Source organism: Sander lucioperca, chromosome 6 (genome assembly GCF_008315115.2).
Source record: "Sander lucioperca isolate FBNREF2018 chromosome 6, SLUC_FBN_1.2, whole genome shotgun sequence".
NCBI lineage: Eukaryota > Metazoa > Chordata > Actinopteri > Perciformes > Percidae > Sander > Sander lucioperca.
This window is the reverse complement of record NC_050178.1, coordinates 14,320,440-14,338,711: the sequence shown is the minus strand read 5'-3', so window position 1 is coordinate 14,338,711 and position 18,272 is coordinate 14,320,440. Positions and strand designations below refer to the sequence as shown.

The following is an 18,272-nucleotide window of genomic DNA, read 5'->3' as shown; positions in this document are numbered from 1 at the left end:
ATCATTATGAGAAGGTGATGGAAATGGATTGGACATGTAATACATAGACAGCAAGAAAACATCACGCGAACTGCCCTTTGTTGTTGCCCTATATGCCAACAGGCATAATGGGCATGAAGTAAGTACAGCCAACTATCACTTTAATACTGAAGAAAAGTCTTTTTTCTCTGATTTCTTTAAGTTTAATCCGAGATAAAGATGAAGTCTCTCTGAATGATACACATGAGTTCAATGTCTGAGTGTTTACATTTCACTGAGTTACAAACAAAAGGACACTGTTGGATTTTTAGTGTGTCATCAATAGATTATATCACTCGTATCAGTAGCCTATCATGTATCACTGCTGTGTTATGGTCTCGCGGGAGGACGGTCTCGCGATAACAGCCGAGATAACGGAAAACGCCATTTGAAGCACGTCGCGAGGGCACCGACTGAGTGACCATTAACCGGACTGTTCTTCCCGCTCCGAGCCGCTGTGTGTCCAGGTAAGAGTCCGCTCTGCCCCGGTGTTCAGCCGATACACACCGGGGAAACAACCTCTCTGTAGTTGGATCCAATCTAGCCGTCGTAGAATCTACGGTTAGCAGCTAGCTGTTAGCCGCCATTGATATCTACGGTTAGCAGCTAGCTAGCTGTTAGCCACCGAGGGCTCATGTGTAGCGTACTGGTAGCGAAGTCTTTGTTCTTTCTATATTGATAATACAGATATATAAACACAATGGGAACATTAACAAATTAACGTTAAAAAAAGAGCTTTTGCCTCAGGTCGAGCATAGGAACATTAAAAACCTAACAGGAACTACACGGTGTGTTTAGCTTAGTGGCTAATGTAGCTAACAGACGTAGTAGTAAGTACGATGTAGCTTAAGACAGCCAATCAGAAGCGAGTATTCACCGTGAGATTATGAAATAAGATCTTAACAGTTGCACAGAGACAGGTGCTTAATGTTTGAATCGATTTTTGCATGTTTAACGTTAGTGAGTTCAACATGTCTGAATGTTACAATCCATATCTTTAGAGTTTTAGTTCTCAGACTCAGACTTCAGTAGCACTTCCACACACCAAACTTTCCACTGTCATTCCTACCTATATTCTGAAACTTTTTACAGCCTGATTTATACAACATCTTATCCATAAAAACATGGAGGAAAATGTTTTTTTTACTGGCCGTTGACAGTATTTTCTGATTTATGGAGAGATAAAAAGTGTCTGTTTTATGTTATTAGTTTTACTAACGTTACATGTTTATACAATGTGTGTGTGTAGCCCAGCAGCAGGATGGCAGATGACCTGGACATTGAAGAGATGCTGGATGCTCCGTACAGGAAGGTGAGTCTCGGTCCGTCCTCTGGTTCTGGACTCTCAGCCGGACTCTGCTGCTCCTCACGGCTCACACAGGAACAGCTGATGTTCAGCTTGTTCCTGTCTCTGTGATGAGTCTCTGAGCGGTGGAGTCAAGCTGAGGGTTATGATCATAGATGTATATAAACGTAGATGCTGCCTCCGGCTGTGAGACACTCTGCTGCCGGACATCTGACCCGTTGGGACCATAAAGACTTAGCCAAACCTAGCGACATGGAATAACATTTCACAGATGATAAACAGATGATACAGTTCCTTGTAGCCAAATAATGAGGTAAAGTTATTTTAGAGAAATCTCATGAGCTAAAATGTTAAGCTTTCCAACTGCTCCTGGCTACTCTCGACTCTGTGTCACGTAACACAGAGTCGGCCTTCTGTGATTGGTCAGTTTCTCCAGGCATTTCTACTGTTTTAAGCTACTGCTGTTAACATTGTCACATGCTAACGGCACTGAAACCTGTAATCTTGGCGTCCAATGTTGTTAATTTCTCCTCAATAACGTCACATTACTGTTGCAACGTGTCCGGTTGGGTAGTATTTGGTTTATAGGCATTTTATTGTATATTATGTTGATGCCGGAGACAGGCAGCAACAGGAGAGGAGATGCAGACTACTGACCAATCAGAGCAGACTGGGCTTGTTCAGGAGGAGGGGGGGGCTTAAAGAGACAGACAGAGGGGCTAGTCAGGTGCAGCAGCCATGGGCAGGATGAGAATAATAAAGTTTTTTTCAACATTAAAGCTATCAAAGTTCATGTATTTTGTGTTTCTACTGTCTAGTAGTAACACAACATACAGATATGAACCTGGAAATGCTATATAATAGGTCACTTTTAATGTAACCAAGTATCCTGTGGTTACATCACAGATACATGTCATACACATACGCACACATGCATTAGGAGGCGGATGGCCGTCCCAAACGGCCGGCGTGTCGGCGTGTTGCTCCTTTGAGCAGCAGCGGTGTAGGAAGCATCTACGTGGATATAGATCTATGTGTAGATGGTGATGATGCTGTTGGTTCCTGAATAAATGCCCGTCTATCTCTCTTTGTAGACTTGCCTAACGATTTCTCACCTCTGCTCCCCTGACTGCCAGTGTGATCTGTCACAGACATGAAGGTAGTAACAAGCCCCCATCATGCACTGCTGCACTCTGGTCCCCATGGCAACGTCACTGTGCTTCCCTTGGTAACTGTAAACTTCACCCCCCGTCCTGATGTGTAACAGCAGAGGATTCTGGGAGACAAAGTGCCGGAGGGGGTCACAAAGGAAAGCATGGAGGATCATCACTTTAGAGTTAGCTGTTAGCTTAGCATAACCATTCCATCCAAACTCCGAGCTCTGTCTCAGAATGTTAGAGACGCCGACCACACAGCTGGTCTGATCTTTTATTGAAGGAGTGTGTAGGATCCAAACTAAAAGTGACTGGACTCTGACCCTGACCCCCCCACTGACTGACTGACCCCTGACCTTTGACCCCCCCCACCCCCTGCCGTCTCACAGAGCAGTCTGTGAGTGTTGTGATGTCTCCTCATGATGTTCTCTGTCCACTTTAGGATGAACCCAAGAACCTGAGCCCCAACGGAGAGGAGGAACGAACCAAGAAGTAACACACCTAACTGTCTCTCTGTCTGTCTCTGTCAGTCTGTCTGTCTTTCTGCTTGTGTCTCTCTGTCAGTCTGTCTTTCTGCTTGTCTCTCTCTCTCTGTCAGTCTGTCTTTCTGCTTGTGTCTCTCTCTGTCAGTCAGTCTGTCTGTCTTTCTGTGTCTGTCTTCTACATGTTTACTCCAGAATGTTTTACTGCACTGACTTACACTAATGAGTAGTTTGTCACCACCACGGCCTCTGATCTGCTGTCTGCTGACTTCCTCTGTCTGTCTGCCTGTCTCTGTCTGTCTGTGTGTCTGTCTGCCTGTCTGTCTCTCTCTGTGTCTATCTGCCTGCCTGTCTGTCTCTCTGTGTGTGTGTGTCTGTCTGTCTGTCTTTCTGTCTGTCTTTCTCTCTCTCTGTATGTGGAGGTCTTGACTCGTTGTCATGCCGTGTTCTGACTGGCTGCTGTGTGTCCAACAGGAAGAAGCGCAGCCGCAGCCGCGACAAGAAGCGCAGCCGGAGTCGAGACAGGAAGCGCAGCCGCAGCCGAGAGCGTAAACGCAGCCGCAGCCGAGACAAGAGAAGAAGTCGCAGCAGAGAGCGCCGCGGCAGTAGAGAGAGGGGCGGCCGCTACCGAGACCACCACAAGCAGTGAGTACACTTTCAATACAACTTTATTAGAACAGACGCTATCTCAGGACACTTTACAGACACAGTAGGTAACTATGGAGTACAACAAGTTCCATGTCAACGGGAAGACACCACAAGGGTTACCAAACGTGGGACAGAAGCTGTCTCTTGTGATGCTGCCGGTTGGCGTCTCTGACTGTGTTTGTGTTTCCAGCCGGCGGCGGTCCAAGAGTAAGAGTCCTGTGAGGAAGGAGAAGAGTCCCGTCAGGCTCCCCGTAGACACGCTGACTCCAGAGGAGCGGGACGCCCGCACCGTGTTCTGCATGCAGCTGGCGGCCAGGATCCGCCCGCGAGACCTGGAGGACTTCTTCTCCGCTGTGGGGAACGTACGTTTGGGCCCACGCGTTTGTTTTCAACATTGACTAAAAGTCGTCTCCGGTAGGATGGATGGTGGTTGTCGTGGTAACGGCTGCTGTGTTCCCTCTGCAGGTTCGGGATGTGAGGATGATCTCTGACAGGAACTCGCGCAAGTCGAAGGGCATCGCCTACATTGAGTTTGTGGAGGCAACATCGGTTCCTCTCGCTATCGGGCTGACGGGGCAAAGGCTGCTGGGAGTTCCCATCATCGTACAGGCCTCACAGGTACAGATAGGGAGATGGGCGGGCAGACAGACATGAAACCTTCTTAGGGCACCATATTGGTTACGGCCGGCTCTGCATTAACTGTGTGTGTGTGTGTGTGTGTGTGTGTGTGTGTGTGTGTGTGTGTGTGTCTAGGCGGAGAAGAACCGAGCGGCTGCAGCAGCTGCGGCCAACAGCCTGCAGAAGGGATCTGCGGGACCGATGAGGCTTTACGTCGGCTCTCTGCACTTCAACATCACCGAGGAGATGCTGAGAGGAATCTTTGAGCCGTTTGGACGGGTCAGACTAACCTTTAAATGTCCCTTCAGGGTTATCTGTCAAGACCTTAATGCTCTTATCAACAGAGTGGAGAGATACACTACCTGCTTTATGCAAATTCAGTTTTTCTGTTTTCTGAGTAATAACTAATAAAGATTCAACCCCCGGGAAATTAGCGTTAGAGACTGAAAGCCTTTTCTGTACCAGGCAGTAAAGCTGTTTATTCTGCTGTGAAGTTTAGATAGTTTAACATGGGGTCTTACATCATCTTAAGCATGTTAACACGAAAAACGGTGAGAAAGTGTTGAAACAAACGTCAACAAAAGCCATATCAACAAAGTATTGATTTTTGGAAATCAAAACACCACAACAATGCTTTTGTAGAGAAAACCTCACAGCATTGTTTTTATTATCCCGCAATTACTGTTTTTTTGTCTGACATATTTCAATCTTTATAAAAGATAACACACACAGACTTTAAGTGTGTGAGCCAGATGTTTGTGTGTGTCTCACACACACACACACACACACACACAGAGGTGAAATGTGTGAGCCAGATGTGTGAGCCAGATGTTTGTGTGTCACAGATTGAGAGCATCCAGCTGATGATGGACAGTGCCACGGGAACCTCTAAAGGCTACGGCTTCATCACTGTGAGTTCTTCATCATCACTTACTCATTATTGATAAGGTTTAGAATTGATGTTTGACTGTCTGTCTCTAACCTGTCTGTCTCTCTCTCACCTGTCTGTCTGTCTGTCTCTCTGTCAGTTTTCAGACGCCGACTGTGCCCAGAAAGCGATGGAGCAGCTGAACGGCTTTGAGCTGGCGGGTCGGCCGATGAAAGTAGGAAACGTGACGGAGCGGACCGACTCGTCGGCCTCGTTCCTCGACAGTGACGATCTGGAACGCTCCGGCATCGACCTCGGGACCACCGGACGCCTGCAGCTGATGGCCCGGCTCGCTGAGGGTGAGACTCAGAACCAACACCACTTGTATAGTTGGCAAACAGCTAGGACTCGCGTGTCCAACGTTCCCAACACCAGAACATGAGGGGAAATAACATGTCAACAGAGACACCCTGCTAACTACACACATACGGTTTCTCCACTTCCTCCTGGCTGAGGCTCGAAGCCATACAGCTACGGCGAAGACGGTGAAGTTTAGACACCAAAACAATGTGTTAGTTCAGGTGGTTTGGATTTAAACACTCCGAGGAACGAACACTCGTTTCCTGGGCGAAAGTATTTCAATTCTATTATTATTTTGTGTAATTTTCCTTCTAGCCACAACCACAAAGTGAAGCCAAAATCTCCCAATACGGGCGCTGCTGTCTTGTTATTTTGGAGCCTGAATCTGCACAGTAGTGATCAGGCGCTTATTTTGAAGAAGAAAAATGTTTTATTATTACTGGGAAAAGGTTTTGATGAAAAAAGTTGGAATTTATATATATATATATTTTTTTTAAGTTTGAATATTTTAAGAGTAAAGGTCCAGATATTACGAGAAAAAACAAGTCAGAACATTTTTACAAAAAAAGGTTTGAGTATTGAATGAAAATGTTAGAAAAAGGGTTTCAAGTCCCGCCCACACACCAGCCTGACCAATCGTCAGTCAACAGTTGAACAAACATCAGCTGATCAGAACTACAGACAGAAACATCTTTGGGGAACTTTTATTTGATGTGTACTTTGAACGAACACGTTATCCAAACAAAAGTGGAATATTTTGTGTTTATAAAAATGCTGAATTTAGTAGAACACCTGTTGGTTTTTGAGAAACGTTTGTTTTTAAATCCACAAAGCAGAATGTAAAATCAGCAGATTCCACAAAGGAGTCTGGTGACAGAAGAGAAGCTTTCTACCTGGGGCCTCCAACTGACTGTGTGTGTGTGTGTGTGTGTTGTGTGTAGGTTCAGGTCTACAGATGCCTCCAGCTGCTCAGCAGGCTCTGCAGATGAGTGGAGTGATCGCTATCGGAGCCATGGCTGCTGTGTCAGGTATACACGCTCTCTCTCATACACACACTCACTCGCTCACAGACACACTCACTCAGACTCACCTGTTCACTCACACGCTCGCTCGCTCACTCACACACACACGCACATAAACTCACACACTCATTCACACACACACACACACACACACACACACACACACACTCAGACTCACCTGTTCACTCTCACACACACCTGTCTGATGTAAATGTTGATATTGTGTGTGTGTGTGTGAGTGATGCCACTGGATTGATTTTACATAGTTGTTAAATGTGTGTTTCAGCTGCGATGAATCCGGGTCTCAACATGAACTCTGGTGCGATGAATCTTCCCTCTCAGCCGCTCGCTACTCACTGCTTCCAGCTCTCCAACATGTTCCACCCAAACAGGTAGGTTCACCTTTAACCCAACAGCAGCTACGCACACCTACACTACACACAATGTACATCTCAAACTGCCCAACGCAAAAATCACACACTTAAACCCAACAGTCAGGAACTGTAAAGAAGTATAAAGTGCATCCGTGTGTGTGTTTCAGTGAGAAGCCTCCTGGCTGGGAGATAGATATACAGCATGATGTCATCGAGGAATGTAACAAACATGGAGGAGTCGTCCACGTCTATGTCGACAAAAACTCTGCACAGGTACACACATTTCCTCAATGAATGGATCAGTAGTTGTGTCTCTAAAAGTCCAAGATGACATCATCACGTACAGCTCAGAGATCTTGAGTTTCCTGTCCCAGAGGAGAGAAGAGACTAGAACATATTCATATTTAATATGCTGACATCACACTAGTTCACCTGATTTATCATAAACTAAATGAATCAAACGGATTATCAGAATAGTCAGAGATTAATTTAATAGTTGATGACAGATTTATTCATCTCTCTCTAGAGTATTTAAAAATAGACATGTTTCAGACTTGGTTTTAAGGGTTTTAGGGTCCTCGTAGGGTTAGAAGAACAAACGTGTGTGTCTGTGTGCGTGTGTGTGTGTGCGTGTGTGTCTGTATGCATGTGTGTGTGTTTTCAGGTGACAGTGTGACCTCTGACCTCTGCTTGTTTCCAGGGAAACGTTTACGTTAAGTGTCCGTCGATCCCCGCCGCCATGGCCGCCGTCAACGCTCTGCACGGACGATTCTTTGCCGGTGAGACTTTGATCAGCAGGAGAATGATCAGTGACAGAGTTTAGTGACTCTGATGGCATGAATGACTTTAAAGGAACACATGGTAGTTCCAGGTCACCGCAACCATAATCAACTCACCGGGAACTGGAAAGCAACATACATCACCGACAAATCCTCCTTTTCCTGCTTATCTTCTGTTAGATATAAGATATGATAAGATAAGATAAGATAGACTTTATTAATCCCACACTGGGGAAATTCTTGTGCTACAGCAGCTCAAAAGAAAAAAAATTACACACACAGAATAACACAAATACACATTCAGTAGACAACAATATACATAAAGTATAAGAAATAGACAAAATAGAATTAGTTATAATAGTAATAAAACAAACATTTACACAGTAAACACCCTTATATTAACAGACAGAGTATATAAACATAGACATACAGATGAATAGAGATGATATATTGCACAGTTGGAGGTGACAGAGTAATAGATAAATGTGCAGAATATAGTCCAGTGATGGCTGATATTGTAGAAGCAGTGCTACGTTATTCAGATACCCAGCAGAACCTCAAGTCTCTCTGTGAAGTCCACACCTCTTCATTAGTTATTCACTATAAAAACCATCATGACACCATGTCTGAGGAAACCAGCGCTCTCTAATAATAGTAAGAATACTTTCAATAACATTTTCAGCATTGTTTTATCAGGTTTTTTTATGAAGGTTTTCTATTTTATTTGCCGCTTTTCCCGACGTTTTAGTCTGAGAAGTTTGAGCCGGAGGTTCAGGGAGTCCAGTCTCAGGTTCCTGACGGTATCAACCAGGGGGGTAAGGAAGCATCTGGAATGCGTAGCTCCAATGGGGAGACTCTGATGCTACCAAGCCATCACCCCCCGTTAGCATCCCATTGACTGCCATTCATTCTGACGTCACTTTGACAGAGAATAACTTTACATCTGAAGAGTTTAAAGACTCTGTTTGTCCGTTGTTTATTTCTAAAGAAACACGACAATGTATAAAAGGCTCCATTACCTTGTAGCTCACGTTATGTCTCCGTAGCAGACGTTTTTATAAAAATAGGCTAACGATTGGGTCATAACCACGAGACTTACTGTCTCATAGTAGAGGAATTACCGTATAGTACAGGAGAAGCTCTCAGGCAGTTTGGACTTCCATTAGCTGTTTAAGTTTAATTACTAATGTTAACTATCATTTTAGTGATCAATAATTAGCCTGTGTCTATGTTATCTCCTTACATATACCTACGCTCTCCGTCTCTGCTAGATTGGGAATGATTGAGATTTCTCTTGGCTAGGGTTGGGTACCGAAACCCGGTTCCAACGCAAACGGTAGTATTCGGACGAATACTGGTTTGAAGCTGGTTGGCATACCAACTCAACAACATTTATTTAGTTGTTACTTGTTAATAGTGTAACTGTTATTTGTTAAATTATTGTAGTTATGTGTTAAGTATTGTAATTTCCCCTTGCAGGGTTAATAAAGTATACATTATTATTATTATTATTATTATTATTAGGTGACTTAGGTTTACTTATTATATATTTAAGTACTTTAAAACGTTAATATATTGTTAAATTTAAATAATTTTCAATTTAAAAAAAACTCCATAAAAGAGCCTTTCTTTGACGTCATTTTTCAGTTTTTCAAGAATCAGTTTAGGAATCGAATCGTTTTAAAAGTACCGGTTTGGCATCGGAATCGTTTCTGTCTATGTATCAAACTTCAAAGACTATTATTTAGTCCCAGATGATAAAATGTTCCGTCTGTTGTTTCAGGCAAGATGATCACGGCGGCGTTCGTTCCTCTGCCAGCCTACCACCACCTGTTCCCGGAGTCTGCCACAGCCAATCAGCTGCTGGTCCCGCCCACAAGGCGGTGACTGGCCAATCAGCTGCTGGCCCTGCCCACGTGGCGGTGACTGGCCTCCGATTGGACACTGGACCCTTTTATACCCTGCTCTCCTATTGGTCGACACAGAGGAGTCGGTCTGAAGGACACCGCCGCCGCGTGTTTCCCTCTTCCTGTTTCCTTTCGCTGTTTCTCATTAGCATATCTGAGTATCGACCAATGATTGAGCTCCGTGAGCTGCGAGGACGCCGGCTGATTGGCTGGCTTGAAGCCGTTTGGTATTTAAGTGTTTTGTAATCAAGAATTTGGTTTTGTAAAAGCCTTTATTAAATTTTATTTTGAAGTCACTGACAGCTGTTTGTCTTTTATCATCGGGGGGGGGTGTAACTAAGTACATTTACTCCAGTACTGTACTTCAGTCCAAATGTTGAGGTACTTGTACTTTACTTGAGTCTTTTCTTTTCATGCCACTTTCTACTTCTACTCCGCTACATTTCAGAGAGAAATATTGTACTTTTTACTCCACTACATTCATCTGTTACAGCTTTAGTTACTAGTTACTTTAGTTACTCCACTACATTACTCTGTTACAGCTTTAGTTACTAGTTACTTTAGTTACTCCACTACATTCATCTGTTACAGCTTTAGTTACTAGTTACTTTAGTTACTCCACTACATTACTCTGTTACAGCTTTAGTTACTAGTTACTTTAGTTACTCCACTACATTCATCTGTTACAGCTTTAGTTACTTTAGTTACTCCGCTACATTCATCTGTTACAGCTTTAGTTACTAGTTACTTTAGTTACTCCGCTACATTCATCTGTTACAGCTTTAGTTACTAGTTACTTTAGTTACTCCACTACATTCATCTGTTACAGCTTTAGTTACTAGTTACTTTAGTTACTCCACTACATTCATCTGTTACAGCTTTAGTTACTGGCATGGTTTCAGTTAGCCTAATAGCTGGTTTGATTTGCATTGAGAGATGATTTTATAGAAAGTACCCCATGCTAATCTCTAGGTATGGTGAAGGGTATGTGATGATGTGGGGGTATGGTGAAGGGTATGTGATGATGTGGGGGTATGGTGAAGGGTATGTGATGATGTGGGGGTATGGTGAAGGGTATGTGATGATGTGGGGGTATGGTGAAGGGTATGTGATGATGTGGGGTATGGTGAAGGGTATGTGATGATGTGGGGGTATGGTGAAGGGTATGTGATGATGTGGGGGTATGGTGAAGGGTATGTGATGATGTGGGGACCAAGGGAACTTTATCAGGATGCATAGTATCCTGGATCCATGAAATAACTGGCCTTTCAAAATAAAAGTCTGCCTGCCTCTATGGGAATTTAACATAGGGGTGTACTGACTTATGCCCCCTGTATTTTAAGGAAAAACATCTATTTATTTACAATACATTATTCATTCACAAAGAAAATTGGTGTCTTTAAAGGTTGGATTTTTCCTCTTTTTTAATTAAGGTATTAAAAGTTTTTTTATTCCTCTTTCTAGTCAACTTTAGCATGGGTTCATAAACTTCTGAGTGCCACTATATTTATGCACCATTCATCAAAATAAAAGTTAATATCTAAATCATAATGCCGGCTCCAACATTAGGGGAGGACTCTGAAGAAGCTTTCAGGCTTTCTTCCTCTCATGCACTCAGGTAGCTTTTTATAAGTTATGTTAACTTCTTGTGTGTCATTGCACCAGGAGTTAAGGATCTTCCACTTAATCATCAAGAGCTGCAACTAGAACATTTATTTTCATCATGTATCAACGTGTGGATTATATTTTGGATGAATGGATGAGTTGCTGGGTCTATAAAATGTAAATCAGTGTTTCCCAAAGCCCAAGATAACATCCTCAAATGTCTTGTTTTGTCCACAACTCAAACATTCAGTTTAGGCAACACAGCTCTTTTTCAGTGTTTGTTGTTTTAGTAACATGGCTCTTTTTCAGCACCATGGACAACCCCACTTTGTTTTAGTAACAATGCTCCTTTTCAGCACCATGGACAGCCCCTTATGTTTTCAGCATCATGGGCAGCCTCCCACTGTTTTAGTAATAATGCTGTTTCAGCACCATGGACAGCCCCACTTTGTTTTAGTAACATGGATGTTTTTCAGCACCATGGACAGCCCCCTTATGTTTTAGTAACAATGCTCCTTTTCAGCACCATGGACAGCCCCCCTCAGTCTTACTAACACAGCTGTTTCAGCACCATGGACAGCCCCCTTATGTTTTAGTAACATAGCTCTTTTTCAGCACCATGGACAACTCCCTCTGTTTTTGTAATAATGCTCCTTTTCAGCACCATGGACAGCCCCCCTCTGTTTTTGTAACAATTATCCGTTTCAGCCCATGGACAGCCCCTTTATGTTTCAGTAACAGCTCTGTTTCAGCATCATGGACAGCCTCTCTGTTTTAGTAACAATGCTCCTTTTCAGCACCATGGACAGACCCCCTCAGTCTTAGTAACACAGCTGTTTCAGCAGCATGGACAGCCTCTCTCTGTTTTAGTAACAATGCTCCTTTTCAGCACCATGGACAGACCCCCTCAGTCTTAGTAACACAGCTGTTTCAGCAGCATGGACAGCCTCTCTCTGTTTTTCTAACAATAATCCGTTTCAGCACCATGGACAGCATCCCTCAATTTTAGTAAAAGCTCTACTCAGCACCATGGACAGCCTCCTGCTGTTTTAGTAACAGTAATCCGTTTCAGCACCATGGACAGCCTCATGTTTTAGTATCAGCTTTTTTTCAGTACTATGGACACCCCCTTTATGTTTTAGTAACATAGCTCTTTTTCAGCACCATGGACAGCCCCCCTCAGTCTTAGTAACACAGCTGTTTCTGCACCATGGACAGTCTCCCTCTGTTTTAGTAACAGCTCTCTTCAGCACCATGGGCAGCCTTCCTGTTTCAGTAACAATAATCCGTTTCAGCACCATGGACACCCTCATGTTTTAGTATCACAGCTTTTTTTCAGCACCATGGACACCCCCCCTCTGTTTTTGTAATAATGCTCCTCTTCAAAACCATGGACACCCTCCCTCTGTTTTAGTAACAGCTCTTTGTCAGCACCATGGACAACCCCACTCGGATTTAGTAACACAGCACTTTTTCAGCACCATGGACAGCCCCTCTCTATTTTAGTAATAACACTGTATCAGCACCATGGACAGCCCCCCTTTGTTTTAGTAACACAGCTCCTCTTCAAAACCATGGACAGCCTCCCTCTGTTTTAGTAACAATCCATTTCAGCACCATGGACAGTCTCCCTCTGTTTCAGTAACACAGCTCTTTTTTAGCCCCATGGGCAGCCTCTTTCTGTTTTTGTAACAATGCTCCTTTTCAGCACCATGGACAGCCCCCCTCAGTCTTAGTAACACAGCTGTTTCAGCACCACGGACAGCCCCCCTCTCTCTTTTTCAGCACCATAGGCAGCTTTCCTCTGTTTTAGTAACAATGCTCCTTTTCAGCACCATGGACAGCATCCCTCAATTTTAGTAACAGCTCTTTTCAGCACCATGGGCAGCCCCTCAGTCTTAGTAACACAGCTGTTTCAGCACCATGGACAGCCTCCCTCTGTTTTAGTAACAATAATCCGTTTCAGCACCATGGACAGCCCCCTTCTGTTTTAGTAACAATAATCCATTTCAGCACCATGGACAGCCCCCTTAAGTTTTAGTAACAGCTCTTTTTCAGCACCATGGACAGCCCCCCTCAGTCTTAGTAACACAGCTGTTTCAGCACCATGGGCAGCCTCCCTCTGTTTTAATAACAATAATCCGTTTCAGCACCATGGACAGCCCCCTTCAGTTTTAGTAACTGAGCTTTATCAGCATCATGGACAGCCTCCCTCTGTTTTAGTAATAATGCTGTTTCAGCACCATGGACAGCCCCCTTATGTTTTAGTAATAATGCTGTTTCAGCACCATGGACAGCCCCCTTATGTTTTAGTAATAATGCTGTTTCAGCACCATGGACAGCCTCCCTCTGTTTTAGTAATAACGCTGTTTCAGCACTATGGACAACCCTCTTATGTTTTAGTAACACAGCTGTTTCAGCACCATGGACAGCCTCTCTCTGTTTTTGTAACAATAATCCGTTTCAGCACCATGGACAGCCCCCTTCAGTTTTAGTAACAAAGTTTTTTTTCAGCACCATGGACAGCCCCCCTCTGTTTTTGTAACAGCTCTTTTTCAACACCATGGGCAGCTTTCCTCTGTTTTAGTAACACAGCACTTTTTCAGCACCATGGACAGCCCCCTTATATTTTAGTAACACTGCTCTTTTTTAGCACCATGGACAGGCCCCCTTTGTTTTAGTAACACAGCTCCTCTTCAAAACCATGGACAGTCTCCCTCTGTTTTTGTAATAATGCTCCTATTCAACACAATGGACAGCCCCCCTCTGTTTTAGTAACAGCTCTGTTTCAGCACCATGGACAGCCCCCTTCAGAAATGAATTGTTACTAAAACAGAGGGAGGCTGCCCATGGTGCTGAAGAAGAGCTGTGTTACTAAAACAGAGGGGGGCTGTCATAGTATAGTATGTTGAAAAAAAGTCATAACAAAGTCATAGTATAGTATGTCGAAAAAAGTCATAAAAAATCATATTATAGTATGTCAGAAAATAATATATAGTATAATAGGAGAGAGGGTAGATAGCGGTAGATAGGAGAGAGGTAGATAGAGGTATATAGGAGAGAGGGTAGATATAGGAGAGAGGTAGATAGGAGAGAGGTTAGATAGAATAGAGAGAGAGAGGGTAGATAGAACAGAGGTAGATAGGAGAGGAGGTAGATAGAAGAGAGGTATAGAGGGTATATAAGATAGATAAGAGAGATAGGAGATAGGAGGGGGTGGGTAGTTAAGAGAGATAGGAGGGGGCGGGTAGGTAGGAGATAGGAGAGGGGGGTATATAGGAGAGATAGGAGGAGAGGGGGCGGTGTCCCAGCACTGCCCAGTGTCCCCGAGCTGCCCAGTGTCTCTAAATGGACCAGTGTCCTAGTGCTGCCCAGTGTCCCTGAGCTTTCTAGTGTTCCTGCACCTTCTAGTGTCCCCGCGCCTTCTAGTGTCCCTGCGCCTTCTAGAGTCCCTGTGCTGTCTAGTGTCCCCGAGTTGACCAGCGTCCCAGCACTTCCCAGTGCCCCCGAGTTGACCAGTGTCCCAGCACTGCCCAGTGTCCCCGAGCTGCCCAGTGTCCCTGAGTGGACCAGTGTCCTAGCGCTGCCCAGTGTCCCTGAGCTTTCTAGTGTCCCCGCGCCTTCTAGTGTCCCCGAGCTGTCTAGTGTCCCCGAATTGACCAGTGCCCCCGAGTTGACCAGTGTCCCAGCACTGCCCATTGTCCCCGAGCTGCCCAGTGTCTCCGAGTGGACCAGTGTCCCCGCGCCTTCTAGTGTCCCCGAGCTGTCTAGTGTCCCCGAATTGACCAGTGTCCCAGCACTGCCCAGTGCCCCCGAGTTGACCGGTGTCCCAGCACTGCCCATTGTCCCCGAGCTGCCCAGTGTCTCCGAGTGGACCAGTGTCCCAGTGCTGCCCAGTGTGTCCCCGAGCTTTCTAGTGTCCCCGAGCTGTCTAGTGTCCCCGAGCTGTCCAGTGTCCCCGAGCTCCCTAGTGTCTCTACATATTTTCAGTTTTATAGCTGATTGTCTTATTTTGTTTCCAAGTTCCAGATGGAGTCTGGAGATGATGTGGGGTAGCCTACTTATTGTTCACTGTTTACATCTTACTTTATACGCTTCAGGCTGTTACAGCTAGCTCAGGGGACAGACTGGATGACACTAGGTGGTACAGCCTGAGACAGCTAGCTCAGGGGACAGACTGGATGACACTAGGTGGTACAGCCTGAGACATGCACAATAAATAAAACATTGCCTTCTGCATTTTTGTTTTGCTTTTCCCTCCATTGTACCGAACCGAACCGTAATGTCTGAACCGAGTATGAACCGAACCGTGTCTTCTGTGTACCTTTCCACCTCCTACTTCCAACACATTTTTGTATACGCTTCATAATGTTATATTTGTATGTTAAAAACTGATTGCATATGGAAACTGTATTGTAATTTTGTTCTAAAATCCCAAAAGGTTGCACTTTATTACAAGCAGTAATCTATATAATCTGAAGTATAAACTATTCATTTATAAATGGTGTAATCTGGTAAACTGTCCACTTAATTCAATTCAATTTTATTTATAGTATCAAATCATAACAAGAGTTATCTCAAGACACTTTACAGATAGAGTAGGTCTAGACCACACTCTGTAGTTTATAAAGTCCCAACAATTCTAGTAATTCCTCCAAGAGCAAGCATTTATTGCGACAGTGGCGAGGAAAAACTCCCTTTTAGGAAGAAACCTGGGACAGACCCAGACTCTTGGTAGGCGTGTCTGACGGTGCCGGTTGGGGGGGTGATGAACAGTAGCAATAATAGTCACAATAAAGATAATGGAACAGTGACTACAAATGGTAGTCGTAGTAGTTCATGTCATAGCAGGGCACTGCAGGGCGTTACAGGATGTAGCGTGGCACAGCAGGGCATGGCTGCATGTAGCAGGACGCAGCAGGGTTCAGCAGGGTTCAGCAGGGTTCAGCAGGACGCAGCAGGGTTCAGCAGGACGCAGCAGGGTTCAGCAGGACGCAGCAGGGTTCAGCAGGGTTCAGCAGGACGCAGCAGGGTTCAGCAGGGTTCAGCAGGACGCAGCAGGGTTCAGCAGGGTTCAGCAGGACGCAGCAGGGTTCAGCAGGACGCAGCAGGGTTCAGCAGGACGCAGCAGGGTTCAGCAGGGTTCAGCAGGGTTCAGCAGGACGCAGCAGGGTTCAGCAGGGTTCAGCAGGACGCAGCAGGGTTCAGCAGGGTTCAGCAGGACGCAGCAGGGTTCAGCAGGGTTCAGCAGGACGCAGCAGGGCACCGTAGAGCGTAGCAGGGTGTAGTGAAGCAGGACCACGGCGACAGCTGCAACCGAGATCTTGGTGCCATCCTAATCCAAGGAAATATGCTGGGGAAAAAAAACATAAGGACTCCGGGGAGTAAACTCCCCAGAGCTATGTTAATAACTGTTATGGTTTGGACAGTTCTGTTGCCTGGTTTTGTATATTTCGGTTGCCTGTATTATCATTTCTGTATGTTTCCTGTGTTTGTATATTTATTCTGTATACTTCTGTTTAGTTATCTCCTTGTTTATTGTGTTTACCCTGTCCTGACTGTGTTCTGTGTATTGTGTATTTTTTGGCTAATTCCTGTGTTCTCTGTTCTCTGTTGTGTTGTGTCTAGTTTCTGTGTTTAGTTCATTTCATGTTTTTGTCGGTTGTTCCTGTTTCCTGTTTTATTTTGGTAGTCTGGTTTTCTGTCTTGTCTTGTCCAATTTACTTCCCTTGTTTTCCCGCCTCTGTGATTGTCTGATGTGCTCCACCTGTTCCCCAGCCCTGGTGTCACCTGTCTTGCGTCTTCTCGTTACCTAGTTTATTTAGCCCCTGTGTTTCCTTTGTCTGGTGTCAGATTGTTTTGTGTCAGCTTGTGCCCGTTTGTGTCTTTACCCTGTGAGTTTGTATTCCTCGTTTTGCTAGTTTTGTCTCTGCCAGTTTGTTTCAGCCTTGTGCTTCTTTTTTGTATTTTTTCTTAGTGTTTTCCAGTCGCTGTACTGCCGTTTTTTGTTAGAATAAATCCTCATGTTCTAACCCTCTGCCTGCCTGCCTGCCTCTCCCTGCGTTTGGGTCCACTATTTCTCGCTCCCCACAACAGTAACAAGCATTTCTGGATCTCCTCACTCCTTAACTATAAGCTTCATCAAAGAGGAGTGTTTTCAGTTTATTCTTAAATGTGGTGACGGTGTCTGCCCCCCAAACCCAGACTGGGAGCTGGTTCCACAGGAGAGGAGCCTGATAGCTGAAGGCTCTGGCTCCTATTCTACTTTTAGAGACTCTAGGAACCACAAGTAGCTCTGCATTCTGGGAGCGTAGTGCTCTAGTGGGACAATAAGGTACTAAGAGGTCCTCAAGATATGATGGTGCTAGACCATTTAGAGCTTTGTAGGTCAAGAGAAGGATTTTAAATTCAATCCTGGATTTTACAGGAAGCCGATGGAGAGAAGCTAATACAGGAGAAATATGATCTCGTGCTGCAGCGTTCTGGATCAGCTGGAGAGTCTTAACCCTTGTGTTGTCCTGGGGTCATTTTGAACCCAAATGAAATATTTTGCTGTCAAAATATGTTTTATTTATCAAATGGTCTGAAAATAATGGTAGTTGTTTAATACTATGCTCTAAATTATTAAAATAAATTTGAAGTAATTTGATTGAATTATGGGTGTTTCACTGAATTTAATAACTTGGGTTGTCCTCTGGGGTCAAAAGACCCCGCAGCACAAAGTGGTTCAATGCAGCAAATTGTCCCACCATACTGCTGGCCAAAACATCTTTGATCATGGATGTTTGATGTGTGGGGTCAAGCAATGGTTAGGACAACAACGAAAACAACAAAACAGGTTTTTTCTCACAGGTGTTGGGGCATTTCACATTTTAGTCTGAGAGAGACAGGCAGCCCAGTGAGGAGGCACAAGTTCTATACTGCACAGGAGGCTTGCCAGATATTTTTTAATGTAAAAGCTGAGAAAGAAGAATATTTCCAGTCAGAGGATGAAACATGGGCGCCCGAATAGCTCAGTTGGTAGAGCGGGTGCCCATATATAGAGGTTTACTCCTCGACGCAGCGGGCCTGGGTCTGACTCCGACCTGCGGCCCTTTGCTGCATGTCATTCCCCCCCTCTCTGTCCCCTTT

The 18,272-nt window shown here is 44.6% G+C and overlaps 1 protein-coding gene across 3 annotated transcripts; it reads left to right on the top strand.

Moving 5' to 3' along the window:
- The first annotated feature begins 349 nt into the window (after positions 1–349).
- Positions 350–9,832, top strand: LOC116061837 (RNA-binding protein 39-like). 3 transcript variants are annotated; one of them, XM_031316202.2, is made up of 15 exons: positions 350–485; positions 1,268–1,330; positions 2,419–2,483; positions 2,921–2,970; positions 3,435–3,605; positions 3,799–3,970; positions 4,074–4,226; positions 4,362–4,505; positions 5,072–5,137; positions 5,255–5,453; positions 6,396–6,482; positions 6,763–6,868; positions 7,018–7,123; positions 7,551–7,629; positions 9,413–9,832. In XM_031316202.2, exons 3-15 carry the CDS (start codon positions 2,478–2,480, stop codon positions 9,514–9,516), a joined length of 1,443 nt encoding a protein of 480 aa, XP_031172062.1. In that variant the 5' UTR covers positions 350–485; positions 1,268–1,330; positions 2,419–2,477; the 3' UTR covers positions 9,517–9,832. The 3 variants fall into 3 exon arrangements, with proteins under 3 accessions (XP_031172062.1, XP_031172061.1, XP_035858194.1); XM_031316201.2 differs by lacking the exon at positions 2,419–2,483 and having other exon boundaries at positions 351–485; XM_036002301.1 differs by lacking the exons at positions 2,419–2,483; positions 9,413–9,832 and having other exon boundaries at positions 351–485; positions 7,515–7,629.
- The last annotated feature ends 8,440 nt before the right edge of the window (positions 9,833–18,272 follow it).

Excerpts from the sequence above, each read along its gene's own strand:
- LOC116061837 (XM_031316201.2), top strand. The coding sequence starts at position 1,280 with ATGGCAGATGACCTGGACATTGAAGAGATGCTGGATGCTCCGTACAGG. Across the intron at positions 5,138-5,254 it reads AAGGCTACGGCTTCATCACT|TTTTCAGACGCCGACTGTGC; the intron begins GTGAGTTCTTCA and ends TCTCTCTGTCAG. Across the intron at positions 5,454-6,395 it reads GATGGCCCGGCTCGCTGAGG|GTTCAGGTCTACAGATGCCT; the intron begins GTGAGACTCAGA and ends TGTTGTGTGTAG.